This window comes from Vulpes lagopus, chromosome 1 (genome assembly GCF_018345385.1).
Source record: "Vulpes lagopus strain Blue_001 chromosome 1, ASM1834538v1, whole genome shotgun sequence".
In the NCBI taxonomy this organism is placed as follows: Eukaryota; Metazoa; Chordata; class Mammalia; order Carnivora; family Canidae; genus Vulpes; species Vulpes lagopus.
The window spans coordinates 146,659,547-146,684,682 of NC_054824.1; the positions used below are offsets into that span (position 1 = coordinate 146,659,547).

The following is a 25,136-nucleotide window of genomic DNA, read 5'->3' on the forward strand; positions in this document are numbered from 1 at the left end:
GCTCTTTGCTCCTGAATCATTCTGATCAAGGAGGAAGCCAGGATAACAATAAAGTGTTTTACTCGTTTATTTACCCAAATGTGGCTGCTCAATTCTCACTTTAACTTTGAACAGATCAGTCCTTTTCGCCTTTGTCCCCTTAATACATGATTCTAAAAAACCCTCCAGTGTTCTGCCTCACATAGCTAGCTATACCTTCTTTGAATTTTCTGTCCCCATGAATGAGCCATTTGGAAAATATGGTGCATTTCCCTGATTACTAGTAAAATTGTACATCCTCATATATATTTCTCTGCCATTTGAGTTTTCTATGAGTTGCCATTTCTCAATTGGATTTTTTATCTTTTTCTTACCAATGTGTAGGCTTTTCATTATGTAATTTCATATCCTATTTCTTTCTTATCTCTGTACATTACAAATAAATTCTCTAAGTCTTAGATTTTCAGAAATGTTCAGTTGTTCAAGAGACGTTGTTAATGCAGTAAAGTCCATTGGTCATTTTTTATGGTTTGTGTTTTTGTGAATTTTTAGAAATCTTTTCTATTTCATAAAGATATTTTATGGTTATTTTCTAAAATGTTTTGATACTTGCAATTTCCATTTCTAAGTTGTCTAGAATTTCCTTTTCTTTAAGGTGTCAAATATGGATCTGTTTTTCCTCAGATGGATAGCCATTTCCCAAGACTTTTCCTCCCTGGTTTGCTGTTTCTCTCATATACCATGTTTCCAATATAATAGGTTGGATTTCCTTGTTGATTTCTTCCATATTTTATTATTTTGGCCTTTATCTTATGACAGCACCAGTCCTAATTACCATAGCTTTATAGTAGGTCTCCATGATTGGTGGTACCAATTGTAAGAGGAAAGAAAAGCTATTCCTGACCCTCTTAGGGTTCCTGGCTGAATCTGAAAATCAAATTGACAGGTAGATTAGCAGGATAAAAACATGCACATTTTACTGTATTTGATATTTTTTTATATAGGAGCCTTCATATAAGAATGGAAACCCAAAGAAGTGGCCAGAATAGGAAGCTTTATACCTTTTAGATAAAAAATGAATTTGTGAAGAATTGGCAGGACAGAGGGGTTTGGACTGAGGGTGTAATAAGTGGTAAAGAAGTAACTGGGAAGATATGGGCCAGTTGAACCAGGTTTGTTCACACAGCCTTGTCAGCCCTGCATTCCCCATAAGGATGTCTCTGCTCTCTGGGTACAAGGAGGGTGCCTTTCAGTGGGAGTTTTGTGACCTGTTTCAAAGAAGAAAGATGGTGGTGTTTAGAAAGGGGGTGTTTAGAGTGACCTTCCTGCTTCTCCATGTGAAAAAGACTCCTCCAGCTTAATCTGCTTAACATGCCAGGGTCAAGGTGCCTAGCTTGTCCTGAGCCCTATCTCAGCCATAATCTTTGATTTTTGCTATTTTCAAGATTCTTAGATAATCAGTTCATTGACTGCCAGTTAAAAAAAAAAAAATCTTGTTTGGGTTTTTATTGGGATAGAATTTAATAAATAATTAATGGTGAGAATTTTCATGAATATAATGGGTTGATTTAATAAGTTAGTCTACCACAGCTTCATAGCATCAGAAAGCACTAGACTCCTGCATCAGAGAGGTTTGTTAATCATTCAGCAACAGCAGTAGCCATGTCCCCAAGATTGAATTCTCAGAGGATGACACAGGGTCAGGTGATAGGTCTGTGTGCTGCACACACAGTTGGTTGTTCCACAGAAGAACCCCATACTTAGGAGCACTGCAGTCTTGTGAGGGGACTACCCCAGACATTCCTAGCCTCTACTCTTGAAGGGCACATCATCTTTGTTGTTCAGCCAGCAAATAAACATTCCCCATCCTGGTAAGAGGATTATCTCTATCTTCCAAAAACTTCTTGCTATACAAACATCCTTGGAAAGGTAGCCCCAAACAAAGCTTTCAATGCCCCTGTTCAGAGGCATGTAAAAGTGTCAGGACCGTAAAGACTTGTCTCCCAAAAACTCTACCCCTCATTTGTACACTGTCTTGGCTTCTGGTGAATTTCCCCCATGGCCACTCTATTGACTGCTTTGATTAATCTGACTGATAAGGACTGGAGCCAGACATATTCAATTTACTTCATACAGCGTTTATGTAAAGCCTCTCTCAGGAGGACTATATACAGTAGGATGGAGCCAACCTAAAATATTAATCTCAGCCATGCCCATCCAAGGTTCTGGGCCCAAACAGTGAAACAATCCTAAGGCACCAGACTCTACCTTAGAAAGCCAGTGAATTTCTCTTAAAATTGCTATATTGATTGTTCCTCTTGGTCTAAAAGATTAATCCAAGTAGAGCAAGATTATCAGTTATACAAATGTTTCTTGGCCCTGAAGGAGGAAGTGATGAGGACAGTTCTTTTTCCTAACAACCCTAGACAGTGAATTGAGACTGTCTGACTGCCTTCCAGGGACAAGTTGATGTTTCCTTAAATACTGAATTTTTAACATGTTAACTACCTCTAATGTGCAAGTTGCATTGTTTTAGGGAAGGAGACTAGTGTCTGACTTCTATATAAGAAATACAATAATAAATGTATACATGGTGCCCTTTAGAAAGAGTTTCTTAATAGTTGTTGGGTGGGCTCCCCAAGTGGGATTACAACGGTTCAAGGAATTCGGCATGATGGTGCCTCTGCCATGGGTTCTCAGGTCAGTTCTAATAATTAGATTTAGTTTGGTTTGGGTTTGTTTGTTTTTCGTTTTTGTTTTGTTTTGTTTTGTTTTGTTTTGGAGTGGCCACTTGAGGACAAGCAGTCCAGTCTAACCTGTTTGCCTTCTCACGAGCCAGATGGCATTTGTCTGTTCCATAAAATGAGTGAACCATGGAGATAGGGGAAGGCATCCAAGTTATCTTGAGGTATTGACAGGTGTTTTGTCTGGGAAGCATAGAAACTGAGGCCATCCCTGCTGCTTCTGATAGGCCTCTCAGTAATACTTAAGCAAATAAAAATTAAATCATGGTCAATTCCACTGGTAGGGGATGGCAGCCCCAGCAGTCTGTAAAATGAAAGGCTCCTGCAGTTGTTTGGAACGCCACATTAGAGTATTTTCCTTTGTGAGGAAGGAGAGACAGAGTTTTGAAAAAACAGATGTTCAATATCCATCCCTCCCCCTGTGTTCCATGGTCTGAGGTATGTCTGGCCTAGGTGTCTGGGTTTTTGCTATCCTTGCACTGCCACAAAATTGGCATGCCTCATTTTAGTAATTCTTACCCTAATTATTTTCCAAACATCTCCTGCTGTGAGACAAGAGGGACAAATATGTTTTTATGGAACTTGTAACCATTATATACCCTGCTTTGGCCTATATGGGCCACTAAGAAGAACTCATCAGGAAGTGTACTCAGTCAAGTAATCATTATCCTATGGACTAAGACCATGACAATCCAAGAGAATCTGTATAGTTGAACCAGAATTAAATTTTAATCCTCTAAGCCCCATTTTGGAATGTGTACAGTCAGGATGAACTGGGGTTGTGATTATGGACAAGAAGGAAGCAACCATGCTCAGGAATGGTTAGGATTGAATCCCAAATTTCCAAAATAGGTTTCTATAATCCCCCATCTCTTTTATGCTGATAATTACCCAAGAAGCAGATGAAAGGAGATGATCCCCTTCTAGGGATGTCCACATTCAGTACCAACCCTCCCTGGCAAGGTGTGTGGGCAAAGAGAAGGTAAGGGGGAGAGAGTCAGAAATATTTTGAGTCCATCTTCGAGAAGGCTGTTTCAGTGCTCAATCATACCAGATACGTATGGATGATAGGGAGTGGAGAGACCCCATAAAATATCTTGACCATCAGCTCAGGGTTAAGAGACACTTGAAATAAAAGGTATACCATTGTTAGACTGCAAATGGTACAGAGTCCAACTGACAAAAATTTTGTTTCAAGAAACATAATGGTGTGGCTGGAGTTAGCTGATTGGAATCAACAGCAATCCCATAGCTTGAAATAGTGTCATTGTCGGTGAGTCACCACCAATAGCCCCAAGACAGGAGGTCACAGATCTAATGTGGGACCTGCCAGGAGTATGTGGGGCTCATTTGTGCCTTAAGGCAGTATGACTTTTCCCACTATGAGACGGGAGTCTGGAGTGCAGCAGTATTCTCTGCATCACAAACACAGCCCTTTACTTGGTAAGTTCTGTGATGGGGAACGTGTTGCCACATCCAGTGTGATGTTGTGTCCAGAAAACAATCATGGCAGTCTGGGAAGGGCAAGCTGGATGAGCAGCGTGATTCTGGGTCATCTCAGTAAAGAACGGATCCTCGTCACGGGCCCATGAGTAGCTCAGTTTGAGGAGCAGCCACAATTTGTTCCCACAGTTCACAATCCTAGAGAGGGTTGTCTTTAATCTTCTAGTCTGTGGTTTCCCAAGTGGCAGACCAACTAGCAAGTCAGAGTTCTCACCAGTGGGCAGGATTGACAGATGTGCTCTGGTTCTACATAGCTGGCTCTGAGGAGGGACAGCAAGAGCCTTCAGGTCCCAGTGAGGCTGAGCCACGAGGACACTAGACTGAGGCATTCATGGGAATCTTTCTAAATTAAGGGCTTAACAGAGCCAGCAGCTTTGCTTCAGGAAGTGAAGTAGGGAACAAAGTCACTCCCAGAGGGGCAGCTGCCACTCATTCATGTAAAGCCATGATGCCACTACAGCCAGTTAGCCGCATTCTTGAATATATCATTTCTTCTCGACATCCAGGGCTTCTCACCTTGCCTATCAGACTAGAGAATCACAAGACCTCCATGAAGATAGATTGGAATGGAAATGAAAGAACATTTTAGATTTATCCATATTTGAATTTTGGCATACTTATTTAATATATTATTAAGAATAATCATTTCTTTAGTGCTATTACAATTGTCTAAAAGAGATGATCAGGGACTCTTTTTAAGAACATCTGGCCCTTTCCCTCTTGCCTTAGTCCATTTGGGCTGATATAGCAAAATACCATAGATGGGATGGTTTAAACAACAGATGTTTATTTCTTACGGTTCTGGAGGCTGGGATCAACATGCTAGCTGATTTGGTTTCTGCTAAGAACCGTCTTCCTGGCTAGATAGTCACTTTCTCACTCTGTCCTCACATAGTGGAGAGATGTTGAACCCTGAACTCCCTCTCCCTCTTCTTACAAGGACATTAACCACCCTCATGACCTCATCTAACCCTAATTACTCAAAGACCCCACTTCCAGTATTATCACACTGGGTGTCAGCCTCAGCATTTGAGTTTTACAGAGATGCAAACATTCTTCACTCCATGACACCAATTGTGATTGAGTTGGACAGAAGAAGATGGAATCAGGCAAATTTTGTAAGACATGAGGGACTTTGGACAATGAGTACCTAGTGGTTTTATTAACTAGATCAGGAAATAAGAGAAGCAACAAGTATGAAAAGGTGTAGGTTAAATTATGTTGACTTTGAAAATCATGTGAGACATCCAGATGGAAGTATCTAATAGACCACTGAAATTTCACTTAGGCACATAGAACCAAAGACCAGGGAAAAGATGTACACATTAGGAAGTCATTAGAAATCAAGTCATAGTTACTCACTCAAGTTGATGAGATTGGTAGGGCCATTGGGGGGTGGGGGAGGAGAGAGAGAGAAGGATGAATTAGGGAAGACTAAAATAGAAATGACGTTCAAAACTCAAAAGACAGAAGAGAATAAAGAAGAAAGCTGAGATAAATCATATTACAGAAGCCAATCTTAGAGAAATGAACAGAAATAAAGGAGAATTAGAAAGAGATAAACTGTAAATATCAAGAATTGAAAGTTATCCTTTGAATTTTAAAATTAGGAAATTTCTGTTTATTTTGACATTAACCTAGTCAATGGAAACAGAACCCAGATTATAATAAATTGAACAGTAATTTGAAGGGTTTCCAGACATAGAGATGTATTTGTAAATAAGAACCTTCAGATTTCAGTTTAGCTGAATCATCAGTAAACCAAAACTAAATCATAAATCTGCAACTTTGTTTTAGACTTGTGTTGGTGTGATGTTAGTAGGCCCAACAGGTGGAGGAAAGACAACAGTCAGAAGAATTTTAGAAAGAGCATTAACACTATCACCAGTTGAAGACCTCCTGTCAGTTACAGAAAGGGAATCTATTTCACAGGTAAATACTAAGTAATATGTTTCTCTATTTCTTCAGACCTTAATTTATACTTCAGTAACATTTTATGTCCTATTTACATAAGTATGTTTAATATATTGCTAGGAATTTAGTAGTTAGGAATCATTGTAGTAAATTGGATTTTTTTAAAGACTTATTTATTCATTCATTCATTCATTCATTCAGAGAGAGAGAGAGAGAGAGAGAGAGAGAGGCAGAGACACAGGCAGAGGGAGAGCAGGCTCCATGCAGGAAGCCCAATGCAGGACTCTATCCCAGGTCTCCAGGATCACACCCCAGGCTGCAGATGGCACTAAACCGCTGCGCCACTGGGGCTGCCCAAATAGGATTTTTTTTATTTGAATTAAAACTAGTAATTACTAGTATAAAATAAATCTATTAAATTATATATTTATTTTGTAATTAGTCACCTTCACGGACTAGTTAAGTTGTAATTGTTTTTATAGGTGATCAATTGAATCATCTTCAAATGAATATAATTTTGTCTCTTGTAATATTTATATAATTTATATCCTTACTGCATTCATTAACCCTCCAAGATAGTGTTAACTATAATAATATCTTGTTCCTTACTTTATCAGAAATGCAGTTTATATTGCTGTATTTAATGTGATATTTGTTCTTCATGTATGGTAAATATTCTTTTATACTTTGGTAATTTTCTTCCATTCTCATTATACTTTGGTTTTTTACTTCTGTAATTTATGAAATAAATTATATATATAACACCCAGTGCTCACCATGACAAATGCCATCATTTGTCACCCCCCCACCTCCTTCCAGCAGCCCTCAGTGTGCTCTCCATCATTAAGAGTCTCCTATGGTTTGTCTCCTTCTTTTGTTCCCTCCTCCCCATATATTCATCCATTTTGTTTCTTAAATTTCACATATGTGTGAAATCATATGGTATTTTTATTCAATATAAAGTTAGATTCCAATAAATAATGTGTACTTCAGTTATCTTATTTAAAGACTCGGCAGTATATTCCAAAAGTTTTAGAAAGTCAGGGTCTTAGTTCTACCGATGTTTTTTCAGCTAGTGTGCAGTTTCCATTTTCAGATGTTTGTTTCAGTAAGCAAGAAAATTTATTTGTTTTGTAGTTCTTAATAAATAACTCTTTCTCCTCCTTGATTAAATTTATTCCAAAGCATCTTATTCTTTGGATGCTATTATAAATGGAATTAGAATTTCTTAATTTTTTGTGTTGTTGTTGAAGTGTGTTCGTTGCTGCTATTTAGAAATGCAACTGATATTTGTGTGTTGATCTTGTATCCTACAAGTATGCTGGTTCAGTTATTAGCTCTAGTAGTTGTTTTGTAGATTCTTTGTGGATTTTCTATATATATAATCATGTCATATTTTTTAAAAGATTTTATTTATTCATGAGAGACACACAGAGAGAGACAAAGACAGAAGCAGAGGGAGAAGCAGGCTCCATGCAGGGAGCCTGATGTGGGACTTGATCCCGGGACTCCAGGATCACGCCTTGGGCTGAAGGCAGCGCTAAACCACTGAGCCACCCGGGCTGCCCTCATGTCATATTTAAATACAGATCATTTTACTTCTCTCTCTCTAGTGTGGATGCTTTTTATTTTTTTTCTCACCTAATTTCCAGGCTAGAATTTTCAGTGCAGTGTTTAACAGCTTTGGTGAAAATGGGAATTCTTGCCTTGTGCTTGATTTTAGGGAGAAAGCTTTCAGTCTTTCATTATTGAGTATGAAGTCATCTCTGGGTTTTTCATAAATGCTCCTGATTATATAAGTAAGGAAGTTCCTTTCTATTTCTAGTTTGTTGAGTGTTTTTATCATGAAAGGGTATGAAATTTTATCAAATGTTTTTTCTGCCTCTCTTTATGGGATCTTGTGGTTTGTTTCCTATGTTGTATTAATATGTTACATCACATTGATTGATTTTCTTTTGTTAAACCTGTCCCTCCATTCCTAAGATAAATCTCGTCTGGTCATGTGCTGTTACATTCAGTTTGCTAGCACTTTTTTGAGGATTTTTGCATCTCTGTTCATAAGGGATATAGTATGTAGTTTTCTTATGGTGTCTTTGTGTGGATTTGGTATCAGAACAATTCTAGCCTCATAGAATGTGTTGGGAAGTATCCTCTTCTTTTCTATTTTTTGCAAGAATTTGAGTAAAATTGATGTTAATTCATTGTCAGATGTTTGGTGAAACTCCTCTACCATTTGATTTTGGACTTACATTCTTGGAGATTTTGATTACTGATTCAATCTCTTTACTTGTTACAGATTTGTTGAGATTTTCTATTTCTTGAGTCAGTTTTGATAATTTTTGTTATTTCTAGGTATTTGTATCCTGCAGATTATATAATTTGGCATATAGTCATTCAAGTGTTGTTTTTTTTAAGATTTTATTTATTTGACACAGAGGGTGCACAAGCAGGGGGAGTGGCAGAGGGCAAAGGGAGAAGGAGAAAGACTCTCTGCTGAGCAGGGAGCTTGATGCAGGACTTGACCCCAGGACCCTGAGATCATGACTTGAGCAGAAAACAGATGCTTCACTAACTGAGCCACCCAGGCGCCCCATAGTGTTTCTTATAATCCTTTTAATTTCTGCAAGGCACTAGTAATGTCCATACTTTATTTCTGATATTATTTATCTGTGTCTGTTTTATTTAATATTTCCTTTTTATTGAGGTATAATTGACATACAGTATTATATTATTTCAGGTGTACAACATAGTTATTTGACATTTACATATATTGTGAAATTATCACCACCAGTCTAGTTACCATGTCACTATACAAACTTAATACAGTATTGTTGACTCTGTTCTCCATGCTGTGCAGTACTCCCTAGGACTTAGTTATTTTATAACTGGAATTTTGGACTTCTTGATACCTTTCACTTATTTTGGTCCCCCTGCCAGTACCTTTCCCATTTGGCAACCACCCATATATTCTCTGTATCTATGAGTCTTGGGTTTGTTTTGTCTTTAAAAAGATTCTACAGGGGATCCCTGGGTGGCTCAGTGGTTTAGTGCCTGCCTTCAGCCCAGGACATGGTCCTGGGGTCCCAAGATCAAGTCCCGCATCAGGCTCCCTGCATGCAGCCTGCTTCTCCCTCTGCCTGTGTCTCTGCCTCTCTCTCTCTCTCTGTTTCTCATAAATAAATCTTTAAAAAAAAAATAAAAAGATTCTACATGTAAGTGAGATCATGTGGTATTTATCTTCCTCTTTCTAACTTATTTCCTGAGCATAACCCCAAGATCCATCTGTGTTGTTACAAATGGAAAGATTTATTCTTTTTTTAATGACTGAGGATTCCATCATGTATACACTTTGTGTGTGTGTGTGTGTGTGTGTGTGTGTGTTCATGCATGTATACACACCACATCTTCTTTATCCATTCATCCATCAGTGGACATTTAAGTTGCTTCTATATTTTGGTCATTGTAAGTGATGTTGAGCATAGGGGTACATATAACTTTTCAAATTAGTGTTTTTGTTTTCTTCCAATAGATACCACGTAGTGGAATTGCCAGATCATTAATTAATGATCAGAAATTATTAGGATCTCTTTCTTTGGAGTGAAAGACCTTTTCTAGAACTCTTGATATTAACAGTGTAAAAATTTAAATAATTGTATTATAGTTGATGCCTTTAAGAAACCGCACTGGATTTTTTCAGATTTCAGGAAGAAAAGGAAAAGTAGATATTTGTGTTTTAAATCCAAAGTGTATCACTGTTAGTGAACTATATGGACAACTGGATCCTAATACTATGGAATGGACTGATGGATTATTATCAACAGCAGTTCGGAATTATGTATATTTTAACAATGCAAGGAACTTAAAGAAAGACAGTGATTTTGGAATGAAATCAAGAATCTCAGATGCATCTAATGTAAGTTAATATGGAAGGACTATTTTTGACTATTGTGGATAAAATATTTTTATCCATTTTTTAAAGCATTTAAGCATTATTAGATCCTTACCAGTATAAAAGTAAATTTAAAAATCAGTTTTAAAAAGGAGAAAAATTATAAGTTATAAAAAACCTGAGATAATATGCTATTGTGTCTTAAAATAGTTGATAAACAATAAAATGAAAGATACTGGCTTTTAAATTAACATAGAGTGGAATAAGTGTAAGCAGAGGATGATCTAGTCATTCTGACACCACTAGTATATCTTACAAATTAATAAAGTATGAACATAATTCAATGGCAAGGTAAATAAAGTTTCTGATACAAAATTCATCATAAAATCGTAAATAGAAAGAAAAAATTTGAATGTTGTATTCTCATAAGTTATAAGTAGAAATTACTAGTAAATTTCATTAGCCAAAATATAATGGAAGAATGACATTTAGAACCAAACAGATAAGCAAAGGTTTTTTTCAGATTTTATTTATTTATTCATGAGAGACAAAGAGAGAGAGGCAGAGTGAGAGGTGGGCCGGATGCAGGACTCGATCCCAGGACCAAGGATCATGACCAGAGCCATGCTGAGCCATGGCAGATGCTCAGCCACTAAGCCACCCAGGTGCCTGCAAAGATTTGTTTTTAAGTTTTTACTTAAATTCCAGTTAGTTAACAGAGTATGATATTAGTTCCAGCTGGACACCATAGTGATTCAGCACTTGCATACTTCACCTGGTGCTCATCAAGATAGGTATCCTCTTAATCCTCATCACCTATTTCTCCCGTTCAGTGGCCTCTCTGGTGACCAGCAGTGTGGTCTCTAGAGTTAAGAGTCTTTTTCTTGGCTTCTCTCTTTCTCTCTCTCTCTCTTTTTTTCACTTGCTCATTTGTTTTGTTCTTAAATTCCACTTATGAGTAATGTATAGAATTGTTGAATCACTGTATTGTACACCTGAAACTAATATAACAGTGTATGTTTACTACACTGGAATTAAAATTAAAAAGAAGGCAATATTAACTCTTCCAATCCATTTTTTTTTTTTAAAATACAAGTCCCTTATCAGGGACTACGATTTACAAACACTTTCTTTCATTTTGTGAGTTGTCTTTATTTTCTTGATATACTTTGAAACAAAAGCTTTTAACCTTGATGAAGTTCAGTCTGTTTTTTCCTTTGCCACATTTGTTTTTTTGATATCATATCTGAAGACAGTTTTGTATAATTCAAGGTCAAAAGACTTTCTTCTGTGCTATGTTTGTAAGAGTTTTATAGTTTCCACTTTTAAATTTAGGTATTTGGTCTGTTTTGAGTTGATTTGTGTGTGCGGTATAAGGAAGGGATTCTGATTCATTCTAAAATTTTAGAATTATGACATAATAAAAATTTAAAACTATCATGAAGGAGGGGGAAAATACCCACCAAAATATCCACCGTGATTCTTTATACATGGTAGAAATTCAGAGCATTTGCTATCTTCTTTGTCCTTTAACAGTATTATTTTAATGTTACATAACAAGCATGTACTTAAGCATGGGAGGGACTAAGAGAATTCTCTATAAGAAATAGCCTGTGATCACCCCTCAGCTGAGCCACACTGTGTTGCTTCTGTGGAGGTCTTTCAGCAACAGAACCTTCTGCCTTTCCCATTTTCAATCTCAAGAAACCATATTGGCATATAGTCCATTTGGATTGGAAAGTGTGATCAAATATTATTGTTTACATATTTTAGGTCTTCAAACTTGATTCCTCTGATGCAGCAGATACTGACATCCATGTGTTTGAGAAGGAGGTGGGGAAAGATGTCAACATTCCAGAAGGTCAGAGAAAGTGTTACTAAGATTCAGTAAAGTGACTGATTAACAGAGGAGACAAACTAAACCAAACGAGCTTTATTGCTAACTTTAAAAACATTTTTAATTAGTGATATTTTGTTCTTATACTATTTATTTTTTTCTTCATTTGTTTATTTAGAATCTGTGTAGTGTTACCACATACTGTGGTATATTCATCTATCCTTATGTTATAGAAGCAGTAGGTCTTATTAAGCCCTTTCAGTTTATAAATGAACATTAATATCTCACAAGAACCAAGTAGATATTAAAGGTAGAAGTAATATTGTGTGGAAACCTACAATAGCATTGCCTCTGAAGTAGGACTCCACACAGTCTATATAATACAACCCAAGCATACCCCTCTAAAAAGAATTGCACACCCACTGTGTACTACTTTGCAGTGTGCCAGGGGCTGGAGAGTGTGTACAGTGAGGTTCCTAGAGCCCCCTTAGTCTCTCACTGCTCCAGGCTGAACCTTCAGCCACACACTCATTGTTTTGTTCTTAAATTCCACTTACAAGTAATGTATAGAATTGTTGAATCAGCCATATGCCAATGTTTCAGACTTTGAAAGAGGCTTCTGCTGTTGCTTGACATTTCTAGAATTCCTCAGTTTGTGTGTGTCACTTCTTGGCATTTGAGTTAGGAGAGCATAGTCTTTGGGCATAGTGAGTCCCCTTCCTAGGGCTTTAAGACAAGCACCAAGGCAAATATTTCCGCCAGTCAAAGCCTCCAGCATCCTGATTCTCCTCCCTCTTCTGCTGGGATTCTAATGTTCACAGGCAGCTAGCTATTTTGTACCTCCACAGTGACCCTCACATCCCTCCTCTATCTTGACCAATGAGTTTTCTACAACCGTGGAGCAGGGTGGGTGCCCGTAGTATATGGAAAGAGGAGTAAATGGGGTCACAGTGTGAATTACTCTGAAATCTATTTGGTTCTTTCTTCGAAGGGCATCTACTTCCGTGCTCTATTTTCCCTTCCATGCAGAAGGGGGAAACTCACAAACTATATTATTGTGGAAAAGATAAATCCATGGATCTCTCTCTTATCCAGAATTTAAGGGCAGTAATCTAAGAATATTGAAACAATATTTAAAGAATTAGTAAGGTGTATGGTGTAGATAGGGTTGTTTTTATTTAATAGATATTAGAAACTGCATATAAACATATTCAGTCTAGTATTTTCTAGGATATCATTTTTCTAAACAAAATAGAAAATTTGCAAGGTTGTAATAAAAGAAGACTGAGATTATTCTCAGTTACATTAAAAATACCTTTCTCTGCAGACTATGAGTGGCAGTGGATTATTTTAGATGGTCCAGTGGATACCTTCTGGGTGGAAAATCTAAACCCCATGCTGGATGATACTAGAACATTGTGCCTAGCAAACAGTGAGCGGATAACCTTAACTAATAAAATACGAGTGATTTTTGAAGTAGACAGTCTTTCTCAGGCCAGTCCTGCTACTGTCAGCCGATGTGCAATGGTCTATATGGTAAGTTTCCAAAAGCATATTTCTTAAAATGTATTGTTTAGCCATCGTCTACAGCATTTTTAATGACTGTTTATCAATACTCCTGGACTCAGAGGTGATCAAAGTAGTTAAGTTTTGTGTTCCCTAAAGCCTCTAACCCAGAAATGAATAGGAGAGTAAATAGGACTATTTAAACTAGGACTGCTCCGTCACTGGAATGTCAGTATTTTCCACAGCCGTGAGCAAGTAGTGCCCTTAATAGGCAGGATAGGCTGCTGGTATGGATTCTTTTCTAATAGAGGAAGACTGCCGTGAAGCCTTTCCACACCTGCTCTATGACCCTCAGGATTCGTGGAACACAGGACAGTGGTGAGGGAAATGGAAGACACAGCAAAGAATTCTTTGTTAAAAATTTAAGTTGAGGGATCCCTGGGTGGCACAGCGGTTTAGCGCCTGCCTTTGGCCCAGGGCGCGGTCCTGGAGACCCGGGATCGAATCCCATGTCAGGCTCCCAGTGCATGGAGCCTGCTTCTCCCTCTGCCTGTGTCTCTGCCTCTCTCTCTCTCTCTGTGCGACTGTCATAAAAAAAAATTTAAGTTGAATTAACCAACGTATAGTGTATCATTGGTTTCAGATTTAGAGCTCAGTGATTCATCAGTTGCATGTAACACCCAGTGCTTGCTCATCACACATCATATGCCCTCCTTACTGCCCATCACCCAGTGACCCCATCCCCATCCCGCTCCCCTCCAATGACCCTCAGTTTGTTTCCTGTGATTAAGAGTCTCTTATAGTTGAGAATAGATCATTCTTTAAGCTGTTCTGATCAATTGCACTTTGATGAATGATGATTCTGATCCATATTTTGTGTAGGGCAGTGGTGAACTAAAGAGATGGTAAGTAAGAAGATGGTCACTGTATTTTTCTTTATTCATGTAAAATTATTTTTTGCTTTGTATTGTTAGGATCCTGTTGATCTGGGATGGGAGCCTTATGTTAAGTCATGGCTTTTGAAAACTTCAGAAATTATGAATCAAACAGGAGTGAGTTGTCTTGAATTCATGTTTAAAAATAGTGTCACAGATGGACTACAGTTTATAAAGAAGCATAAGAAATATCAGCCATTTCCTGTCCAAGATATAACGACTGTTATAACTCTGTGCAGAATTCTTGATGCTTTCTTTGACTTCATGAGTAAAAATGGAGGCTTTGGAAAATGTGAGTTTCCTTCTTACATGATGTGATCTTGTATTTCACCTCATCAATGCCAATGATTTATCACCTTCTATTAAGTCTTATAAAAGAAAACAAAGGAAGACCAGGAATTTTTAGTCAACTTGAACCAACAACAAACATAGAACAGCCTAGGATCATTCATAAAGGAGCATGTCATTAATGTAAAGTAATATCATGTGTATGTTTGAAGGGTCACTGAAATGACTAGAAGGAGTTCTAAGAGGGTCTCTATTCAGAAAGAATGCTTTTGGTATGTTTTAACAATTCTCAGAGATAGAAATAGTGGGGAAAATGTGTCCAGAATCCTAGGTGTGAGATGTAATCATGCAAAGGTATAAACATGGAGTGTAGTAAAACGTGCAAGGTGAGAGCAAAGGATTCAGAAAATAGTGTAGCATTGTAGGTAAAGGTGTGGTTTTCAGACTGAGGATGCCGATCTTCAGACCCTATTTCTGTCTGGTTCCCAGTGAGACAGGTCATTAGCACAGGCTCCCAGGTCTGCTTCCAAAATCCAGCTGTAGATCTGTCAAACTAACAGACATTGTGAGAAATCCCTGAGGTGACAAGATGGCTAATGTCCCAGTTGGGGGAAGCAGCAGTCCTGAGCAGAAGAGAGCTGTATACCAGGAATGGGAGAATATCTAGCTTCGGCATCTCCCCTTCTCGCAGCTCTGAACAGACCATCGTCCTTCCCTTTGCCAGCCAGCACACCACAGCCCAGCTAGGGGCAGTAACCACATAGCATGTTGGCAGCGAAGCCTGACTCTTAGGAGCAGCTAAGAGCGTATTTCTTCCTACTGCTGAAGCCCTTCACATCTTAAAGTCTAAGTGGTTAAGAGAAAGAGAAGGCATTTGAAAAAGAGCAGTGTCAGTGTGGATACAAGTTAACACATGCCTCTCCTGCCTTGAAGAGTGTCCACTGCCTCTCCAGATGCACAGTTCTAAATTCATCAGAAGCATAAGTCAGGGAAGTGGGAGTATTAGAAACAAAGCAAGAAGTAGTTAAAAGAAGGATCATAATCAATGGGTTGAATCTTGATGTGGCTAGCTAGATGACAGCTCAGCCAAGGAGCTCTCCTGGATCACAGCAGGAAATGCCAAAGAGAAAGTATCATGTATGTGTACATGCACACTTAAATAGAACTAACTATATTAGAGATGCAGTTACTTACATACTATATATGCATATGTGTACATAAGTATGTATGTGTGTGTATTTACTTGAAAGATGATTGAAACTTTAGCATCCGTATAATTGAACCTCCACATAGAAATTTTTTAAATAAATAGAAGGGAGGAAATACTTCAAGAAATAATTACCAAGGTGTTTTGGAATTTGAGAAAGTAGAAGATGTAAGATTAAATAGGATTCTGAATATTAAATAGAATAGAAAAGTAAAAATGTACATCTAGATATATTATATTGATATATTGCCCCCACCCCCAGTTCTTAGTTGCTCTGCTCTTTTGGTTTGTGGGGGTTTTGTTTGTTTTTTTTCTTCATATTTCAGTTTAAATTTTTGTTGATTCATATTCCAAATCACTGACTCTTTGCTGCATCCTGTCTACTGTACAAGCTCTTTGAAAGGATTCTCATCTCCATTATTGTGATTTTTATTTCTAGCATTTCCATTTAACTCTTTTTATAGTACTCAGTGGTCTGCTAAAATTCTCTTCACTTTACATCAGGTGTGTTAAAAGATTTTGTTTATTTGTTTGACAGAGTGGGAGAGCACAAGCAGGGGGAGCAGCAGGCAGAGGGAGAAGTGGACTGCCCGCTTAGCAGGAATCCCAATGCCGGGCTTGATCCCAGGACCCTGAGATCATGACCTGAGCCAAAGGCAGATGCCTACATCAGGTGTTTTAACAGTATTATTGTAGCTTCTTTAATTCTCCAACATCTGGGCCATGTCTGGATCTGTTCTTTTTTTTTTTTAAGATTTTATTTGTTTACTCATGATAGACACAGAGAGAGAGAGGCAGAGACACAGGCAGAGGGAAAAGCAGGCCCCATGCAGGGAGCCTGACGTGGGCCTCAATCCTGGACCCTGGCATCAGGCCCTGAGCCAAAGGCCAACCCGCTGAGCCACCCAGACGTCCCTGGATCTGTTCTATTGACTGCTTCATATCCTGGCAACAGGACTCTTTTTTCATGTTTATTTTTGTGTCCCATACTTTTTAATTGAATGCCAGTTATTGTGGGTAGAGGAAGAGTAGAGACAGGTATATTGAGTTTATATCTGAAAATGGTTACACCTTTTCTTCTGCCAGATTGTTGAGTTAATGGTGGGGAGGACTGAGTCTGTATTGATCAAGATATAACTTTCATTGTTACTCATAGTTAGCTTCAGTGCACCTGAGCCTGGGGCCTGGGGTTTCTCAGCAAAGAAACAATTTGTTGTGATTTAAGACTACCTAAGATTAAAGAGAGATTCTAAGAAACTCCAGAGAGAAAAATCCAATAGAATTATAAGAAGAGTTTAACACAAGATTTCTCAATAGTGATACTGACTGACGGTAAAAAAAATAATGTATTATGTTCACAGTGTTTTATTTGTAGCTAATTAAATATATTCTCAGATCTGCAAAGCCTGAAAAAGCTTAACACAAGATATTTTTGGAGTAATTCAGTACTGTAAGAAATGGATAAAGGAGAATTATATGAAATATGGAAATTAGATGTGATTAAATAATTTAGTAAAACTTAATGCAACCAGAGTAAGCAAAGAATACTTCTCAAAAGTATTAACATAAAAACCCAGAACAAAACTTAATTTTTTTAAAGATTTTATTTATTCATGAGAGGCACAGAGAGAGAGAGAGGCAGAGACACAGGCAGAGGGAGAAGCAGGCTCCATGCAGGGAGCCCAATGCAGGACTCAATCCTGAGACTCCAGGATCACGCCCTGGGCTGAAGGCGGCGCTAAACTGCTGAGCCACCCGGGCTGCCCCAGAACAAAATTTTAGACAATTCCAACATAAAGTGGATAGGAAGGGAAGGAGGTGGTAGTTCAAAGAAAGCTGAGAGAGAACTATTACCTGCACTGTTTGAGGCGGAGGGAAAAAAAAGAGAAGTCTAAAAAAGTGATGGGGAAGGATAAACATAAGTATAATCTTCATGTGTAGTGGTTAAGCCTCAGAAGAATAATAGAATCAATAGCATGGTACCTGGGTGGCTCAGTTGGTTACGCATCCAACTCTTGGTTAGCCCCATGTCAGGTTCTGTACTCAGGAGGAGTCTGCTGGAGATTCTCTCTGTCTACCCCTTCCCCTCTTGCTTGCTCTCTAAAAAAAAATTAAAAAATTTAAAAAAAATCTTTAAAAAAAAATAGAATCCATAGCTTTATATATGCAAAGGAATATTTGTTCTTTACAATAGAGGGTAGCAAAAGAAATGAAAAGAAAGAAATTTGAATAACAAAAAAACCCAATCCAACTTTAACAATAATTACAATAATAAAAATGAATGAAACTCCCTCATTTAAAAGATAGAAACTGATTTCAAATTTTTTGTAGGTTATTTTTAAATTTCAAGTTTTTATTTAAATTTAAGTTAGTTAACATATTACTGTAATTCTGTTAACAGGCATAGAATTCAGTGATTCACCATTTATATATTCACACCCAGTGCTCATCATAAGTGCCCACCTTAATCCTCAACACCTATCTAGCCCATCTTCCTCCCTCCATCAGCCCTCCGTTTGTTCTCTATAGTTACGAGTCTTTCTGGTTTGCTGCCCTCTCTTTTCTTTTTAAGCTGATTCAATTTGGGGGCCCCTGGGTGGCTCGGTCAGTTAAGCACTGTCTTTGGCTCAGGTCATGATGAGTCAGGCTCCTGCTCAGCAAGGAGTCTAATTCTCCCACCCCCTGCTCTTGTGCTCTTGCTTGCATGCTCACGCTCTCTCTCTCTCTCTCTCTCTCTCTCTCTCTCTCTCCCCCCCCCCAACCAAATAAACAAAGTCTTAAAAAAAAAACGGATTAAAATTTAAAACAAATAGAAACTTTTTCTCTACAAGTATCATCATTAAATCAAAATGATACAAATGGAGCATGCACTTTGGTTAAACAGTTTGGCAGTTCCTATAATGTGAAACATAGTTACTATATGACCCAACAAATCCACTCCTAAAAAATATACCCAAAAGAAAGAGAAATGTGTCCATGCAAAAAGTTGGACACAGATGTCTTTAGCACCATTATTCATAATAGTCCAAAAGTGGAAACAACCCTAATTCCTATCAACTATTAAATGGATAAAGAAAGTTGTGGTTTACCCACATGACCCAATTATTGGGGCCTAATAAGAAATGAAGTATTGATGCACAGAATGGATGAACCTTGAAAACATTGTGTTAAGTTAAAGAAGCCAGTACAAAGACCTTATGCTGTAAGACTCCATTTATATGAGATGCCCAGAATAAGTGAATATGAAATAGGTTGTGCTTGCCAGAGGTTGGGGGAAGGAGGAAATAGGAAGTTCTGCTAATGGGCAAAGAGTTTCTGTTTGGAGTGATGAAAACATTCTAAAATTATAGTGGTGATATCTGCACACCTCTGATTATACTAAAAACCACAAAATTGTGCACTTTTAAAGGGCAAATTCTGTAATATGTGAATTCTATCTCCATCTGTTATTTATAAAAATGGATATGGAAAGGCTGGAATAAAGGATAGAAATAAGATAAATAATGTAAATACAAATAGAAAGAAAACCAAGCTGTCAATTTAAGTATTCGCTCAAATTTTATTTTAGCATGAAAATTGTCTTAAGCAATAAAAAGAGTAAGACATATTAAGAACATACTGGAAGATAAATATAGCAGATTATTGATACATACACACACACACACACAGGGAGGGGGAGTGAAAGACAATAGAAGAACTAAGTGTTAAATAAAGCAAATCTCAGTAATCACAAACATGTTAGCAACCTCTCTTTGAAGGCCCTCCAGGTAGCACGCAAAGAAATCCTTATATCCTGCAACTGAACGAATATGAAAGCTTTCAGGCCAGGACTCAGTAATTAGAGTGGTGATGCTTTAGAAATATTAAATGACCAACTCTGACAATCAGAGTGGATCTCATCTGAGCAAACATCACCCTAAATATTGACACACCCCTCTGACTCAGTACACCAAGGCATGCATTCCTAATAAGCTCAGTGATGGGTCTGTAGACTAGAGCTAATGGTGGGATGGCCATTACTGAACTCATCTCCCTGGAGGGTCTCATATAGCCCTTACCCCCCAGAAACCAGAAGAATTCAGCCAAGCAGCGGAGGGAGGTGCAGAGATGATTCTCAGAGTTACCAAGATTGTTAGTAGAATGTCGCATCCCGTGGGGCAAAATACATGGGCAACCAACTCGGTACCACCAGCTTGTATTGTGAGAAGTCAAAGGTGAGTTAGGAGGTTGAGGGTAGCTGCCTCAGTAAAAAGTTGTGATCCCTTGTCCGTTTCCAAACCCAAGCCAGCTTTCAGGCCCAGAACTCATTGAATCAAGAGGCTGGGACCTTCTGCAGTATCATGGAAAGTACTTATAAAAATAATTACATGGATCCTTCTCCAAAAGGGACTTCAGCCATTTACCTGAGTAACTCATACTAGGGAGAGAGGAATAATCAAAGATCTATAGAACTGTGGACACAGGCTCTGACTGATACAGATATCCAGAAACCTAGAGCATCTTGTCGCTCTCCTTCTGTAAGAGTAGGGGGGCCTGAGGGCTAGATAATAAATACAACAGGGAATTTTGACCAGGGTTCAGTTTACTGAACTCAGAACTGAGAATTCTACTGGGAATTAAGAATTTAATGTTTTAATGCTATTAAGTTTTAAAATCTTAATTTCCAGTTGTTTATTGCTGGTACATAAAAATACAATTGATATTTTATATTGACTTTTTGTCTTATATATGTGTTAATGTACATTTCATTAGCTTTTGTAGTTTCCTTTGGATTTACCATGTAGATGATCATGTCGACTGTGAATAAAGACATGAGTACTTTATTTCCAATCAGCTCTTGTTTTATTTCTTGTATTTGTCTCATAGTACTGGGTAGGACCTACAATTCAAAGTTCCATAGATATTTTGAGAACAGACATGCCATTTTTTCCCCTATCTGAAGGAGAAAGCCTTCATTTTTCACTATTTCAGTATCATTTTAACCATAGGTTTCATCCATAGACATCCTTTTTCAAGTTGAGGAAGCTTATTACTATTTCCAGTTTGCTAAGAGATTTTCTTTATCATGAATAGTATTGATCTTTTTTGTTTTTTCTGCATATATTGAGATTATTAAATTTTTTAAATAAAGCATTCTCTAATTTCCTTTGTGATTTATTCTTTGTCCTATGGCTGTTTAGAAATGTGGAGTTTATTTCCAAATATTTAGGGATTTCTAGATGTCTTTTTGTTATTAATTTCTAGTTTAATTTTTCCTGTTATAAAATGTGCTTTGCATGATTCTAGTGTTTTAAGTTTATTGAAATTTGTTTTATAGCCCAGAAGTTACCTGTCTGGGTGAATATAACTGTGCACTTGAAAACAAGAAGTATTCTTCATTTGTTGAATGAAATATTCTATAAATATCAACTTAGTCTAGTTGATAGTTTTGCTCAAATTTTCAATATCCTTTCTAATTTTCCTTTTACACATTCTTATCCATTATAATGAAAAAGGAGTATTAAAATCTCAATCTGCAATTGTGGTTTGTCTGTGTATCCCTTTTTAGTTCTGCAAGTTTTCCCTTTGTGTATGTTGAAGCTGTTATTAGGTGCCTACATTTAGATGTATTCTCTTCTTAATGAACTGAATCCTTGTTAATTATTTCTTTATCTCTAAGTAATTACCCTTTCTCTAAAATCAACTTTGCCTGATATTGACATAGCCACTTCTGCTATACTGCTTTCCATTCTTTTACTTCTAACCTATGTTTTCACGTTTGAAGTGCCTTTCCTGTTGACAGCCTGTATTTGGTTGTCACTTTGTTATCATCTGATGGTCTCTGGCTTTCAGCTGGAGCATTTGGACCATTTATTTAATATGTAATGCTATATATTACATAACATCAGATAAATACAAGAGCACTTTGAGACTACAAAAAACTATTCAACAATATGAAAAATAAATATGACTTCTAAAAATGCTAGTCAATGAATGGAAAACTGAGTGGATGTGCTAATGCTGACTCAGTTTTATGTAATGCTAAAAAGGTAATTAGCAGACCAATATATAAAAAAATATGGCACTATGACAGGTTAAAAGACAAGGCAGATTGAGACAGAGAAATCCTCACATATATTTGTTTGGAGTTCCAGAAAAAATCCTGAGGAAAAAGCTATATGCAAAAAGTAGATGTGTGAGAATTTTCCAGAACTGATAAAATACATATATTCTCAGTACAGAAAGTGAAACAAATCTCAAGCAAGACAAAGTGAAACACTCACCTACATTTACCAACATGAAAATACTGAGCACCAAAGACAAGAATACATTTGAAAGGTAGAGGAAAAGGATGGATTACCTACTAAGGAATCGTAATTGGATTGACAAGAGACTTTTCAACAACAAAAAAGGAAGCCAGAAAACAATCTATAATAGGCTGAGAAAAAAGTGACTATTAATTCAAAAGTGGTAGTCAGTTTGCCTTCCATTTTAAAACAATAAAGACCACTTGTATTTTCAGACAAAACATTTGAGAGAGTTCACCATAACAGACCATAATTAAAGGAACTTCTGAAGTATGTGCTTCAGGTAGAATGAAAATTATCTCAGAAGAAATATCTGGGGTTAAAAAAAACATGAAAAACAGAGATGATTTAAACAAAATAAATGACAAAAGTAGCACAACAGATGAATAAGAATAAACATTTTAATTATGTTGGATCAATTAATTATCTGTATTTTTTTAAAAGGGCTTTTGGCCTCTGCTAAACACAAAAATAAATCTGGTAGATTAAAGTGTCTAGTTGAAAAAAATGATACTTGAGAATTTTTAGAAGGAAATATAGTAGGATTTGTTCATGATATTGAATTGATGGATTTATACTTGGCATATTTTTCCGTATAAAATTAAAACTATGTGTTTCTCAAAAAGCATAAAAAATTTGAAAGACAAGCCCCAGACTATAACACAAATAACCAACAAAATATCCAATATATATAAAGTACATGGATTAAAAGCTACATGTATCAACATGCTTGATGATCCACAAACATAATGAGTAGAATAAAGCAAACTGTACAAGTACATACATTTGACACAATTTATGTAAATTTTTAAAGTCATAGAAAGTGAAACTATGTATTTTTTTTTGAAACTATGTATTTTAAAGAGACTTACTACTGAAATTATTTTCATTGCTCATGAAAATAATAAAACAACAAATTCAACCTGATAACATCTACAGGAAACAGGAATGTCAACAGAGAATGGTAGCCAGAGGTCTACAGATATATTCGTGATGCTTCATATCCTAAGCTGGATGGAGTATTAAAAAACATTTATTGTTTAATTTATACTTTTTATATACTTTTGTCTATTGCACAATAAGTATTTTTTATGAAATATATAGCTGTCATACTATGAAGGTAAAACAGTTCAACAAAAACAGCAGTCAAAATAATGAAACTTAAGAAAAGGGAGAAACAACGTGTTTAAACACTGCAAATAAAATGATAAATATATCACGATTGCAATGAAGATAGATTCTCAAATTCAATTTTTCAACGCTACTATAAAAGACACACTTAAATCATAATGAAATAAAGACTGAAAGCAAAGTAATGGAAAATATATACAAGAAAACCATCAACAGTACCTGCATGTATGTTTTATATGTACATATTCATCTATATACGGGTTGGCAATAGTAATAGGAGACAAAAGGAGTTGTAAGCTAAAAACCCTGGAGAGGGAATGCCTAGGTGGTTCAGTGGTTGAGCGTCTGCCTTAGGTCATGATCCTGGAGTTCCGGGATCAAGTCCCACATGAGGCTTTCCGTGGAGAGCCTGCTTCTCCCTCTGCCTGTGTCTCTCATGAATAAATAAATAAATAAAATATTTTTTAAAAAACACTGGAGGGAAAAAGGAAGGGCATTTTCTGTTGGTAATCGTAACTATCTACTAAGAAAATAATACAATTATGAGCCATTTATGTATTAACAATACATAATATTACATAATTAACAACATGACCTCAAAATATTTAAATCAAAAACTGACAGAATGGTAAGTTTTCAAATCCACACTTCCAGTAAAAAGAATTGTTTGATGATTTGAGATTTATTTTACAATTTTATTGAGATATCATGACATCCATCACTGAATAAGTTTAAGACACACAGCATGATGGTTTGATTTATATCTATTGTGAAATGATTAATACATTAGGTTCGGTTAACATCCATCTTCTTATATAGATACAATAATAATGAAGAAAAAATTTATTTTTTTCATGGTTTTATTCTCATAGTTTTCCTTCTTATACCATTTGAACAGATTTGCTATCTATTGTCTTTCAGATTTTAATTGTACTTTATCAATTTTTAAAAATTTCTGTCTTTTTGAGTGTAGTTGACACACAGTGTTATATTAGGTTCAGGTATACAGCATAGTAATCTGACAGCTCTACACATTATGCTGTGCTCACCACGAGTGTAGCTGCCATCTGTCACCACACAACATCATGACAGTTCCATAGACTATATTCCCTGTGCTGCACCCTCCATCCCATGATATGTTTATTCCATAACTGGAAACCTGTGTCTCCCACTCCCCTTCACCCACTCTGCCCATCCCCCCCACCCTCTCCTCTCTAACAGTCATCAGTGCTCTGTATTTATGGATCTGTTTCTGCTTCTTTAAAATGTGTTTGTCTTTTATGTTCCACATGTAAGTGAAATCATACCATATTTGTCTTTCTCTGTCTGACTTATGTCACTCATCACAATACCCTCTAGGTCCATCCGTGTTACCACAAATGGCAAGATCTCATTCTTTTTTCTGGCCAAATACTTTTTCATGTGTGTACACATTTGAAGGAGCTCCTCCCCCTTCTTTTAGCTCAGCTATGGTTAATTGTTATTATAGTTGTTTCCATACTTAAGTGTTGGAGTGGGAGGTAGTAGTCTATATCTGTCTGGTTTTCCATATTAGTGAGATGTCAATAAATTTGAAAACCTATTTGAGATGGATAATTTTGAAGTAAAATATAAACTTTCCCAAATGATCTGTAAAAGGAAAAGTCGTGGTGTGCAAGGGTGAATCAGTGTGTTAAGCCTCCAATTCTTGATTTTGACTCAGGTCATGATCTCAGGGTCATGAGATCGAGCCCCATGTTGGGCTCCTTGCTGGGGTGTGGAGCCTGCTTAAGATTCTCTCTCTCCCTCTGCCCCCTCTCCCTACTTGCATGCATGCACTCTCTCTAATAAAAAAAAGTTTTTGAATTCTGGAGGGATTAGACAGGTAGAAAAAATATAAATGTTTTATCTTTGTTAACAAAGGTATGGGTTAGCAA

General features: G+C 36.9%; 1 protein-coding gene across 1 annotated transcript in view; it reads left to right on the top strand.

Moving 5' to 3' along the window:
- Nucleotides 1-25,136, top strand: part of DNAH14 (dynein axonemal heavy chain 14) — a 311,703-nt gene that overhangs the window by 144,811 nt on the left and 141,756 nt on the right. Inside the window, 6 exon segments of the mRNA XM_041749477.1 lie at nucleotides 6,024-6,158; nucleotides 9,838-10,053; nucleotides 11,803-11,890; nucleotides 12,555-12,560; nucleotides 13,194-13,402; nucleotides 14,347-14,599. Of these exon segments, the coding sequence (XP_041605411.1) occupies nucleotides 6,024-6,158; nucleotides 9,838-10,053; nucleotides 11,803-11,890; nucleotides 12,555-12,560; nucleotides 13,194-13,402; nucleotides 14,347-14,599 (907 nt within the window).